Here is a 13,837-nt window from a genome sequence, read left to right as displayed (position 1 = left end):
CTCCAACTATCCTTCCTCAAGTGGAAAACAAGCAGAATGAAACCTCACCCATTCCTAACAGTATTCCTGTTCACATAAACATGGCGTACTTAGATAAAACGAAAACGAGGACACACAAAGGAGTAAATGGGTATAAAAGCATGCTGAGTTTAGAATGTGGTCGGGCGCCGACTCTAGTGAACCTTGAAAACTTTACAACGGTGTGCCTGCCTGTGTAAATAATGGAACTTTAACACAGCTTTTTTAAATGGAGACTTTTAATGTAGGTAAAAATAAATAAATTCCTCATTCTGCTTTTGAATTAACTTTTGTTAACTTTGTTAATTTATGAAAATCTGTAAAAATATAGAGAGTAGAAAACTCCCAAAAAACCTACCAGACCACTCTAGAATGTATTAAAACAAATACAGTAGACACTGCACGGTCACTTGTGGCCTGGAATATTTTGCTCCATCTAAACAGAGAAAGACTCTTCCTTTTAATATATAAGAAAATTTGACATTGCTGCTTTAATGTCCAAATAAATCCAGATGAACTGAGCATAGTGTTTTACAGAGTGATCTACACCTTTCTTCTTCTGCACCACTTATAACAGGTAAACTTCTCTCACTTTTGGGGTTTTTCTTTTTTTCCCTCATTTTATTTGATTCAGAGCATCTTGGGAAGGACCTAAGAGGTCATCATTAATGTATTAAGCAGGTTTAGAGGTAGTATCCATTTCTTTTTAACTTCTGTTCCTCTTCACTGCACTAATGTGGCAGTAATCAGAGAGGGGTTTGATTTTTTTTTTGTGTTTCCTGTGCAGCACACTCCTGACACCTTGGTGTTGGAGAGCAATCGATTAGCGTGGCTGGGCAGCTCCTGAGCCCGTGGCCCCTCTCGCACCACCTCACACTTCTCACAGCAGGAGGGAGCTCCACCAGGGCACCCCGCCGCCGCCCCGCTCTTCTGAAGGCTCCGGATAAAAGTTAGCCCCTCGCACCGAGGCCTGGAGACGAACAGAGGAGGAAAAAGAGAAAACAAACGTGTGTTTGGACTGGCCTGATGGACCCTGCTCTCAGGAGGACCGTGGGCTCGTCTGATGATGTCGATAATGGAGCCCACTCTGGCCCAGGAGTGCACTTAAACACCAGGATTAGCTCAGCCCCAACTCCTGTGTTTTTAATACACGCCAACGGAAGGAAGTGTTCATCTACAAAGGCGACGGAGCGCTGCTCTTCTGTGGATTTCCATGACATGTCAGATGAGGGGAAAAGGGGAAGAAAAAAGGCACAGGTATACCATGCCCCTGGAAATCACCCACCAAAATAATCACCTCCTTTCAGCGGTTCCTGAAAAACGCCAGCTGAATCTGAGGAAGGGGGTCAGAATTTCTGAGAACATTCTCTCAGGAAATACTTTTGACAAAAATATGAACATGTTTCCAGTAAATAACCCACAGAACACAAAGCAGATGCCAAATTATTAATTCCATCAGGCTAATGGTCCAACATGTGTCCTCAGAGACAGCTCATATCATCATTACAGTACAAAGAATCCAAGAAATAACGGAAAACAAAAAGAGCAACAACGTGCCGCTTTTTCTTTTATTTTTCCATATCAAACCTGAACTGATGGCACTGATGTGTGGAGTAAAACTGTACTGTTTTCAATAAAACACAACACAGTCTACGGTATTAGATCACAACAGATGTCTTTTAGACCACGTCTTTTAAGTACATTTTTTTCTAAATAAGATGTACAGTACCAGTTAAAAGCTTAGGAACAACTCTTCTTTCCTTCTTTTATGATTTTGTACATTTACATACATGACTGTATGGATGTATTGTATATATATAATAAAAAAAAACACAAAAGAATGAAAATGGTCAATTTTAATTCATTAATATACAACCATTCCTAAATTTCAGGCAACATTACAAAAAAGCTAAGATAGGCCAATTTAGATGTCAACAGATGATTGTAATCATGACTCATGATTGGCTGGGTTTTTGAGTAGCAATGATGGACAGAGGATCTCCAGTTTGCCTAAGCTGAAAACCTGTGATCTCTGATCCCTCAGACAGCACAGTATAAAGAACCACTGTTTAACAATAGCTGATAGAACCACCACTGGCAAACAATTAATGCTACCTAAAACTTCACATTTAAACCAGAAGCCTTATGACTTCTCTGGGTTCTGAGGCATCTGGGATGGACCATCAAACACTGGAAATGTGTATTGTGGTCAGATGAATCAGTATCCCAGATTTTTTGGAAGAAATGGATGACATCCAGACTGTCCAAAAGCCAGGACAACATTAATGAAAAAATACACAGATAATGCAAGAAATGTTGCCTTCAAGATGTGTAAATTGCATTAGTACAAAGTGGTAAATAATTTGCTGTCCTAACTTTTTCTTATTTCATGATTCTTTTTACATGTTTCGTACTGCTCCAACTGTTTCTGATTTGGGGTTTTACAAATGAAGGCCTATTTAATTAATATATGATTTATAAAGGCTTATGTTTTCAGTAAGATGAAAGATGGACGCTACAGTAACTTATAATATGACAGAGCGCATATGACCTGACCTTTAAGGTACCAGCGCAGACATGCCTGCTCATTCTGACACACACACACACACACACACACACACACAGATATGCATACACAACTGATTCCCATTTCTTTCATATGTTGGTAAAAGAGATGATGAGGAGCAAGGAAGATTTGAGATGACTAATAGTAACCTTTTGAGGGTCCTGCAGGGGAACTGGCGCAGCAGCCAGAGGTGACTGACACAGCTGATTTTAATCACTGTGCATTCGTTCGCAAACCAGGAAGAGGCCAAGAGTTCAATGAGAGCAGAAAACAAAATCAACTTCATTTGATATGACATTATGGATATCATTCCTTTTTTCCATCAAGCAACATCGGTAAACACGCTGAATTCATTCAAGATTTGTAAGACAGCGCTGCATCAAGAACTGTCCCTTGGCAAAGGATTACATTGGCAAACCTTTGTTAAGCATTACAATACAGAGTTACATTCACAAATTCTGCCTAAAACATAACTGTGCAAAACAGAACCTTATGTTAACCATGTCCAGAAGTGGTGCTGATGTCTCTGGGCTTAAAGGCATCACACACAATAAAGATGTGCAGTGATCTGCCAAACCAGTTTTTTTTTTTTTTGCTGGAAAAGGATGTTTTTTGCTCAAGAAGTCTAAAAGCCAGAAGGTGTCATGGTATGAGGTTGTGTTAGTACACTTCCATGTTGCAGCATTAATGCAGAAAACTCTTTCATTTTAAAGCAGCCTATTTCCTCCAGTGATGTCTGCGCATTTTTCAACAAAACACATTCTTACAACAGCATGGCAGTGAAAGCAATGAGTACAAATTTTCTAAACTTAATTTGATATGACATTACTGATATAATTATTTTTTTCAGTCAAAAAACATTGGTAAGCACACTGGATTCATTGAGTACAGTAACTGAGAGAGGTATCTTGAAGTTTGCCATGTGCAAAATATGCCCTTTTTCATCCCTTTCTCTTATTTCCTCCAGTGGAGAATGCCTAATCCTTTTACATTGCGGAGGCAAAGCCGACATTCAATCTGACCACTGATTTATGAGACATGTGCTCAAAGAAAAGAGCACATCAATCACTGGCATATCCCTGCAATCAGCACACACATAAAGAAATGAAAGATCCCTCCGCCACTGACAAAACTGTTATTTCTCCCTCTGAAAGCCAGGTTCAAAGATCAGTCTCATCACTGGACGACCGGGCTGTGCCATGCCTTCTGTCTCTCAGATTACACACATCAAAGGCTGCGAGCCACACAGACAGTGACCGAAAGGAGGGAGGGGGATCACTGCACGGCTACACTCTCACTGCACGATTAACACCACCTCTAAAAGAAAAGCAAAAAAATATATAGATAATTGTACATTTTCCACTGACAACACTGCCAAAGAAAATGATACCTTCTTTTGATTTCTGAAGAGCCGGACAATCTAGATTCTTCAGGAAAGAGAAAACGCGGTTCACAAGAGTATCAGAGCTCTGACTCAGAGCGAGCTATAGGTGGCACTGTTGCATCACAGTACGCACACAAGGTCTCTTTCAACATACTTCCCAGATTACAAAGAGAGCAGAGGGGCGTTTCAGCACGGCACCTAAAAATATTCTTTCATCTACGTTCAAGTGTCATTTCCCAAAAAGATTTTAATAACATCTAATTAATTCAAACTGCTAGGATGAATCTTTCAAAATATCACACTTCTCAAACAGAACACATTTTTGATGCTAAAACTGCTCCTTTCCTGCGAGGCTGATTCAACAGCTAATTATCGTTTTTTCATTCCCTCCACCACGAATCAAGCTCAACCCAACCAGCGCTGAGCGGAATACATCAGAAGTCTTGAAACACACACCCTGCAGAGCAAAACAGAGAAACGCTAACTTACTGATATTGTTGGCAAAGCATACATAAGACTAAATCAACCATAAAAAAGGGTAATTTGTGTGCTATAAAAAAAGAATTATCAACTTGAAAATATAACAGGGCATTTTGACTTCATTTCTGATAAGCCAAGCTAGCAAAACACATACGACGACCCGAAGACGCAAACATAAATCAGAATTATTGCTTAATAAAACTAAAGCAAACTTGCACAATAATATCTTAAACATATCTTCCCTATCATGCCAAAATCCTGTATACAAAAAAAAGACAACTTTACAAAAGTTTGTAGGGAAGGCAATGTACACATACATGCAAAGGTACATGGGAGTAGTATCGCGTGCCATGACTTTTGCCAGAACACTGCACTGAGCTGCAGGATATGTGTGTGAGTTCTCCACTGAATGTGGATGTAATTTCTGACAGAGGTGCTTGTCTGTTCACATGGACAATTCATGCAGTTTACACATGATTTTGTATAAATGAACTTGACCCCAATAATTTTATTTCTGACCTTAATATTACCCATTGTGTTTGTTTTCTTTTTTTAAACCACGAGAGCCCATCAAATGAATGTAATTTTTTTAACTGCATTTTTATTTTTTTGTTTATTATTTATTTGCTATTTTTAATATATATTCCGATTTCAATTATTAAATATTTGAGCACACTGGCCAGTGTCTTTCACAAGATAACATCTCACAACTTATACAGGCATAAGTGTTCCACAGCAGTTCCCTGAGGTAACACTTCGTAATCAATTTTTGCACTGCTTTCCCATGACTTTTGGCATGTCAGTTGAATATATTGCCCAAAGCAGTCACAGTAATGCAAAAAAATGGCAAAAATAAAAAATATTACATTTTCTATGGAAATCAATGTAAAAATATTTTACAAGGCAAGTAATTAATTTCTAAGAGTATTTCTATGTGTTTTTTCATCCTAATATTTGAAAAATATGGTGTAATAGCAAAGACATCTAGACAGAAATAATATGTCTTAAACAGGGGTGTAATATTTTTTATTAGTGATAAAAAAACTCACAGTTTATGCGCATGATATAATGATAATAACAGTTTTCCTAAAAAACGCAATATATCGCAATTTATTAAGCTTTAACCCACGTATCATGATGTATATTGTATCAAAAGTGATGTACAAAATACAATGACTTCAATCAATTCTGCGGATAAGAAATCCTAAATAAGTGATTAAATATTTATTATTATTTATTATAAATATTTCTTCTTATTTTCACAATCAACTACACCATGTTTCTTTACATGTGCCTGGAGAGAAGACCTGAATGCAGACAGTGAAGCAGAGCTATCTGTTGCTCCTCTGAATGCCGAGAGGAAGCGAGTGTTTATCGTTCACTAGCGCGAGTCCACAGATCATTCTAAGAGTGGTAAACAATACGAAGACGGCGTATCTGATGGCCCCCAGTGGCCACAGCAGCGCACCCCATGGGACGCCCAACAATGAGCATGGTTATAAAGAGGCAGACTGCTTACTGCTGGGCTGAAAGAGTGAAATTAGAAGAAGTCTCTATTGCTGCAGTATTGCTGCGGTATTACTGCACTACTGTGAAAATTATGGTTCCTCTGTGGACTTGGATGTCTGGGTTTTTGTGGAAAAAAAATAATTGAAAAAACAGGTTTAGAGACCATTCCATTCTTTAACCATTAAAAAGGGTCCCTCACACTCACACATTTCATTTACAAAATCAGAGCTTTAAATAACCTACTGAACAAATACATCTACTGAATGGCAGGGGCGAACAATGGTAAAATTATAATATCACAATATTTATATGATACACAATATTTATTGCAATATTTTTACAAAGAGGAATAATGAAATAGAACCTAAAAATTCCGCTGTCCAAATACTCTGCCTTTTATTCCAAATTTGCTGCACTTTATCCAAATAAACAGCACTAATAACAGGGCTGGGCAATACTTATATATTTTTTCTGCAATATACAGCTCTGGAAAAAAAATAAGAGACGACTTAAAAATTATGAGTTTCTTTGATTTTACTAAATTAAAAACCTCTGGAATATAATCAAGAGGAAGATGGATGATCACAAGCCATCAAACCAAGCTGAACTGCTTGAATTTTTGCACCAGAAGTAAAGACATAAAGTTATCCAAAAGCAGTGTTTAAGACTGGTGGAGGAAGACATGCCAAGATGCATGCACTGTGAATAAAAAACAGGATTATTCCACCAAATATTGATTTCTGAACTCTTTATGAATGTGAACTTGTTTTATTTGTATTATTTGAAGTCTGAAAGCTCTGCATCTTTTTTGTTATTTCAGCCATTTCTCCTTTTCTGCAAATAAATGTTCTTTATGACAATATTTTTATTTGAAATTTGGAAAATGATGTCTGCTGTTTATAGGTTAAAAAAAAAACAGTGTTTGTTTCATTCAAACACAAACCTATAAATAGCAAAATCAGAAACCAAAGTGGTCTTTTCCTTTTTTCCAGAGCTGTATATTGGGATGTTAAAAAATACATGCATTTCCACCAGATATCACCAGAAGTCACACTCTGCGTATCAAACACACTCTGTGTATCAAAGACTGAAGTTAAATAAATTATACTGGTAGGGATGCACCAAATATACGGACAGTGGGAAAAAAAATGATTTTAGGTGATTTAACAATGACTGGTCTATTTTAAGACAAATATTTTACGATATTTACAGTGTTTCCTCTAACATTAGGATTTTTTAAGTAGTGACTGCAGGCCCACTGTCCTTCCCCCATCCTCCTGTAGCCCCTGGAGGCCCTGCGTATAAGATAAGAATATGATTAAAATAGAATAGCACTAATGAAGTAAATTCATGATTAGAATAGCACTGCTGAGGTAAATGCATTGTGCTGTTTGTGCATCTGAGCGATATTAAAAATGTTCAGTTAATATTTTTAAAAAGTACTTTTATTTGACAGATTTTCATTTTATTTAAAGAAATAAAAATACATTTATTCTACTAAACGTATTAAATTGTGAAAAAGCAATACGAATAAAAACCTGCAAAAGATCACGTCTGGTATTCAACCTTCTGTAAAATTATTCAATACCTATATTTCAGAAAAAATAAATATTTTAGTACATTTCAAGACATTGGTCTCAACTGGAAGTCTTTTTTTTTATAGAAGTGGCCTGAAGAAGCCTCTCTGGCACCTTTATTTGGAGGAGGAGTGTGGGCCGATGCAGATGTAGGAGAGGATGGGCTTTTTGGAGATAGTTAAAGGTAAAACGGCAGAGAAAGGGAAAGAGAGAATAGGAGGAAAGAGAGGCCCTGAGGCGGCTTCACGGGCCCTCCTCATCAGCCCTGCCTGCCTCATTCTGGCCATGTCCAGAGAGGGCCCGGCGCTGAATGAACATGTTTGCACACAGACCTACAGGGAGAGCACTTTCCCCCCTTCCTGTTTACAGCATGTCAGGCCAGCTCTCCCCTCACCCCACAAACCAAGCCCTCCGAAATAACAAGCCCTAAAAATTTGATGCTACGCAGGTTGAAAATAAAGGAGAAGGATACTCCGTGGCATGCAGTGCAGGTGGGGGATGCTGTTCGCTCTGTCAGGGAGAGAGCGCTTTCTCTTGAAGCGCGAGCTGGTTCACGCTCTCCTGGCAGCAGGAAGTACAGTGAGCGGTGTCAGGTGTGTTAAACACAGGCAAACTACGAAAAAGAGGCCTGACAGATACCACCTCCTGAACCACACCATACCCTCTTATCACTTATTCTGTGCCCACACAATTAATACTTCCCAACTAAACCTGGAAAAAACATATTGAATAATTTATACATCCACGTCAGAACGCCTTTCCACTACATCACATACACCAGACATATGGGACACGCCCTCCTGACAGCATGTGGCAAGTGCTTGAGACTGTTTTTACCTCTACCTCTTTTAAAGCCAGAATAATATCATTCCAACATCTCCTCAAAACAATACATTTCCTGAAGCCAAACAATAAAAATAATATGATTTTTTTTCTTCAGGGATACGCTTTTCTGGATACACCCTTCTAAAATAACCACACAGGCCTGGAGTTAGATTATTACAGTCTGTCAGAGTAACCAGCAGTGCATGTATTCAACTTATATAAAATTGTTTACCTGTTTACCATTGTATCAGTCTTTTTGCATTGCTGTATAATTTAGACAGCTTCAGTCTTATAATTTGAAATGTGAGATTTATTGAAAGCATTTAACATGAAAAATATATTTTTAAACAGTTGGTAAAAGATTTGGTTTGCAATTATAATTATGACTGCACTATGGAAACCAAAAAAAATTACATTAATAATTTATTGTGATCTTCTGTATCAGTATGTTATGTATCTAAATGCTATATATTGGTTTGTTTTGTCATTCATATTTGATGAAAACTAAAAAAATATATATATTGTACAGAAAACAAAATTAAATTTTTACACTGCACATGTTGCAGCACAATTTCTATTTATTTTCAGAATGTAATATATTACAAAAATAAAAACATGCTTTAATGTGCTGATACTTCTCCGCACTTAACATTTTACATGATACGTAATGCTATTATTGAGAAAAGAACACAGTGACGTCTTGTGTAAAGGAAGTAAATGTATTTTGACTTTTTTCTAACCAGAAAGTTAAAATTAATTTATTGTACTTTTAAATGTTATTACTTTATTTACTTATATATGCAGAAATACATTGTCTAATTCAAATGAACTTCACTTATCCTGAAATATAAAATAAAGTACATATAAAAATAAAAAAATATATAAATGATATTTTCTGCTTTTTAAGGAGGCCAGACTGACATTTTCTATAGAAATAACATGAAATCAAAAAGGAAATACACTTAAAATAACATCAACCACAAAAGAAATTTGCCACAAACATCAAGTGATTCTTAGGAATGAAAATGAGCAGATTTTGAAAATGGCGTTTTTGTTTATTGTGAACCCACAGTATTACAAAGTACCTCAGAAACCCAGACAGCAGAGCGGAGGAGGAATTTCACTGTGTAGTGTGTGTAATTTTCTCTAGGCATGAAAAATGAAAACTTTTGAATCTGGATTAGAGTTACCTTCACAAGCTTCAGTAGATGGTACAGGTCTTCTACCTCATCCCCTTCTTTCTGGCTGTATTCTCTGCCTGTGTCCAGACTGGAGCCTTCTATGGTCCTCCTGTACAGTGGGAGACCCATGGCCTCTGCGTACAGGTCAATGGCCTGATGGCCCACAGTTTGGTACATATAACTATCAATTTCATCTAAAGGGATTAAATGGAAGAAAACAAATTAGACAACTTCTGCAGAAATCTGGAACTAGGATTAGGCCATTACTAAAGGACAATTTAAGGAATCTGCACTTACCAGCTTTAGCGGGCCGAAGGTTGGCAAGTGCTACTATTGTATGTCCTGCAGCAACACACTGCATCATGTTGTAACAGCTGTCCTTACCACCACTGCAGTACAGGGGACAGGAAGAGGTGAAAAAATAAATAAATGAAAAATAGGTAACGTTGGCATATTGAGTGGTGAAATGTAATGTACATTTTCTTTCCTTTTTACTTTAACAGGCTTGCTGAAAAATCCAGCCTGACCAGATCAAGCTGTGTGACCATCTTAGCTTTTGATTAGCATAGGGTATGTTTATGTATGGTTTAGCACAGTGGTTCTCAGATGGTGGTATGTATACTACTGGTGGTACACAAAGCATCCCAAAGTGGTACAGCATATAAAATCAGCTACATGCACTAAAATATTCAAAATTAAAATATAAGATAAAATTGTTACATTTGTCATTTTCATGACAATACATAAATTTGAGCCCGTTATACCCTGAATGTAAGCCAACACTTCAATTCACTACATTCTCATATGCACAGTTCTATAATTATTAACTTTTATTAACTATTAAGTTTCATTGATCCTGCATTGAACCCTGTGCTGATTTCCAAGTAATTCTCAATAGTGTTTTTTTTTACATTAGGTTTAACAGCTGGCTACGTTATGTCAGCTAAGTAGACTCCATGCACATCATGTAATTAAATAAAAAATGTACACTCTATTTTTTATAGTGTTCTTTAAACACAAAGGGTATCATCTGTATTCCTTAAGAAAGCATATTGACGATACAAACATTTATCACATTACAATAAAATATTGACATACCAGCTCTAATTGCAGGTAGTTAGTAAATAGCTGCTAAATACAACTCAAGAACTATTAAATAAATAAAAAAACATACATTATGCAGATCAACCAGGTTAACCACAGTGTTTGTTTATAAGAACAGGGTTTGTTTTTTCTTGCATGACCATCAAAAAGAAAATAGGTGATGTTGAGCTAAAATCTGCTGGTATTGAGCTGGGATTCTAAGCAGGGATGCCACAAGTATCAAGTAAGCAGATGTACACTGAACATGAGGCAGTCAAAAGGGACACAAGGGGATGGGGGGCACTAGAAAAAAAAAAAATAATAATAATACATGGCCACAATTTATTAAAGCATGGGAAGGAGATAAGTGGGTCATGGGGATAGGCCTATCACAATCATTTCTGGGTGGATGATACATTGTACCATAAATAACTGCAATAAATTATACTATTGAAATTTTAAGATCATTTTTTGCCACTATTATAATGATAGCATAAAATTATATCAGCCTATAACCTACATAAATAAAACTGAACCAAACAAAACCAGTGTTTTTTGTCGACATACCAACTCATTTAATTTATTGGCATGGCTTATATGGCCACACATTAGAATTTTGTTCTCACACCTTAATAAGAAGTGGCCATACATAAGGATTTTATTCTCACAGCTTTATGAGGAACTAAACCCCCTGATTTTTGCTGACTCCACCCTCAGCTCAAATTTGAAAATTGAAAATTTTGGCTAAAAAAAAAAAAGAAAAAAAAAAGAGAAGGGTAGTTTGGGAGGGGCACTGGGTGATGTATGGGTTTAGAGGCGGGGCAGAATGGAGAGCTGACTGGCTGAGCTGCAGCAGTGTGCCTCTGATAGCGGAGAGCCGCAGACAGTTGGACGTCAGCAGTATGGGGGCTGTATACTTGATTGACTAATATACATATTGTGATGTATTTGCGTACCAAAATACACAGAAACATCATCCTCGCCTATAGCACAGTTGAACCTGAGAGGGCTCAGCAGAGGCAGAAATTACAACAAAAAAAGCGTTTTTTAAAAAGTTATAAAATTTTAAGCAGGACTGGTATGTTTCATTACTTTCATACTTTCATAAAAAAATATTTAGGTTTTAGTGGCACTTTAATAAGACACGGCCACAAATTAGGATCTCTTTCCCATGCTTTAATAAGTCATTATTTTCACATTTAGGGGCTCTGTAGAACACAGATGTAAATCAGATATTTTTATTTCCAGTAAAGGTCTGTCTTCTTAAACTGACTACAACTTTTCCTACCAGATTAAATGAAAACTAACCTAGCTAACCTAACTAAGCTAAGCTTACTAGTTTACCTCACTCTGAACAAACGCCACAATGTACAGCTGTGGAAAAAAAATAAAAGACCACTTAAAATTTTACTTATTTGATTTTACGAAACTACAAACATCTGGAATATAATCAAGAGAAAGGAGGATGATCACAAGCCATCAAACCAAGCTGAACTGCTTGATGTTTGTGTGAGAACTTGTGATAACCCGTTAAAAACAGGGTTATTCCACCAAATATTAATTGCTGAACTCTTAAAACGTTATTAATAGGAACTTGTTTCTTTGCATTATTTGAGGTCTGAAAGCTCTGCATCTTTTTTTGTTACTTCAGCCATTTCTAATTTTCTCCAAATAAATGCTCTGAATGACAATATTTTATGTGTAATTTGGGAGAAATGATGTCCGTAGTTTATAGAATAAAACAACAATGTTAATTTTACTCAAACATACACCTATTAATAGCAAAATCAGATACACTGATTCAGAAACTGAAGTGGTCACTTATTTTTTCCAGTGCTGTGTCTGCTGCATTATTAAGATGAAATAAAGCCTGGAATTAAATAAGAATTAAACCTCATACAGCAGCAGCAGTTGCATTAGAAGCTGAGGTCTGTTCAGAAAAGCTGAGCCCAGTATAACCAGTCTAGCTAACTCTGTTAGCCAGTGCTGTTAAATATCAAACCAGTCACAGATAAACAGACAGAGAAAAGATAGACAACAAAAGCAGCACCTCGTTACCTTATCAACGCAACAACTCTCATTCTCTTTATTTATAAATCACACACAGCGATAATAAACCTGTAACTGTGCTGCAGCAGTAGCCGGTCTCCCCCTAAACACTACACCACACACACACTGCTCTTCACGCTGTAAACACCAGCACACACGCAGCTGCACGCGACTCTCCCCTCCGCGAGACTCAAGGACCCCAGGCAGGGCTGTCCTCAGAGCTGCCTGAGCACAAAACGGTGAGCCGCTTTTTTTATCGTTTCTCGCAGCGCAGCCGACTTAATGTCTGCTGATTTTTACTTTATATATACATATCCTATTTGTGTGCTGTAACGTTACCTACTTAAAGTGTTTAAGCTTTTATGAAGTAAAATATATTTATGCACAACTACTACTACTTTTCCAATTCTATTAAGTTACTATTATTACTAATATTATTAAAAATGAAATAAGTCGTTTTCAGCCACGTGTATTTACTACGAATAATGACCCCAAAGCACCCTTTCAGAATTACAGATCTGGAAAAAAATTAAGAGACCATTTCAGTCACCACCTGAATTTAACTAAGCAAATGATCTGGTGTATATAAGAATGCTGTTTTCTGTCTCTACTGCACAAAAAGACTGTCTTCTAATGTTAAATATAAACATTAAATCCAACTAACTGAAATATTTTACTTTGAAAGCCAGTGTTTATTTATTAATTTATTTATTTTTAATTTCAGCTTTTTTCACAAACCATCCATAACAGTAAAATTAACATAATTAAAATGTTTAGTGATTAGTGAAAATAGGCCCTTGCTTTTTCTTGTTGGCTCTCATTTCATTGGCTTGTAAACTTGTTCACTGGCTGGTTTATGGTCTGTTCTGAAGGACAACAGGTCTCAATTAGTGTTATGTGCATCAGCGCATAAAAAAAAAATACATGATGTCCATTGTAATAGATGCAGTGTCTGAAAGGGTTAAGGTATAGTTACTGTCAGCAAAGCATTGAAACACAGGCAGGAGCGTAGCAGCAAATTCTGGGCCCTGTACACTCTCATTATCAGTGGGCCCCTATCCATGCCAGTACACAAGGAACATGAGCAAAACAAATCAGGTTTTTTAATGGGTAGTCAGGTCCACTTTTCCCCCCACTACCACGCCCATGAACACAGCAGGTAAAT

At 36.9% G+C, this 13,837-nt stretch overlaps 1 protein-coding gene across 3 annotated transcripts in view; it reads right to left on the bottom strand.

Annotated features, from left to right (window-relative positions):
- The window catches only part of dph6 (diphthamine biosynthesis 6), a 275,116-nt gene that overhangs the window by 78,054 nt on the left and 183,225 nt on the right, over window positions 1–13,837 (bottom strand). The window contains exons 1-3 of one of the 3 annotated variants that reach the window (XM_007257396.4): window positions 12,682–12,851; window positions 9,838–9,929; window positions 9,550–9,734 (exon numbers count right to left, since the gene is read on the bottom strand). In XM_007257396.4, coding sequence (XP_007257458.3) covers window positions 9,550–9,734; window positions 9,838–9,929; window positions 12,682–12,704 — 300 coding nt within the window. In that variant the 5' untranslated portion in view covers window positions 12,705–12,851. Of the gene's footprint in view, window positions 1–9,549; window positions 9,735–9,837; window positions 9,930–12,681; window positions 12,852–13,837 lie in introns of those variants that run through there. The other 2 variants (XM_007257395.4, XM_022673073.2) reach the window with 2 other exon arrangements.

This window comes from Astyanax mexicanus, chromosome 14 (genome assembly GCF_023375975.1).
Source record: "Astyanax mexicanus isolate ESR-SI-001 chromosome 14, AstMex3_surface, whole genome shotgun sequence".
NCBI lineage: Eukaryota > Metazoa > Chordata > Actinopteri > Characiformes > Acestrorhamphidae > Astyanax > Astyanax mexicanus.
This window is presented reverse-complemented; position numbering and strand designations above follow the sequence as displayed.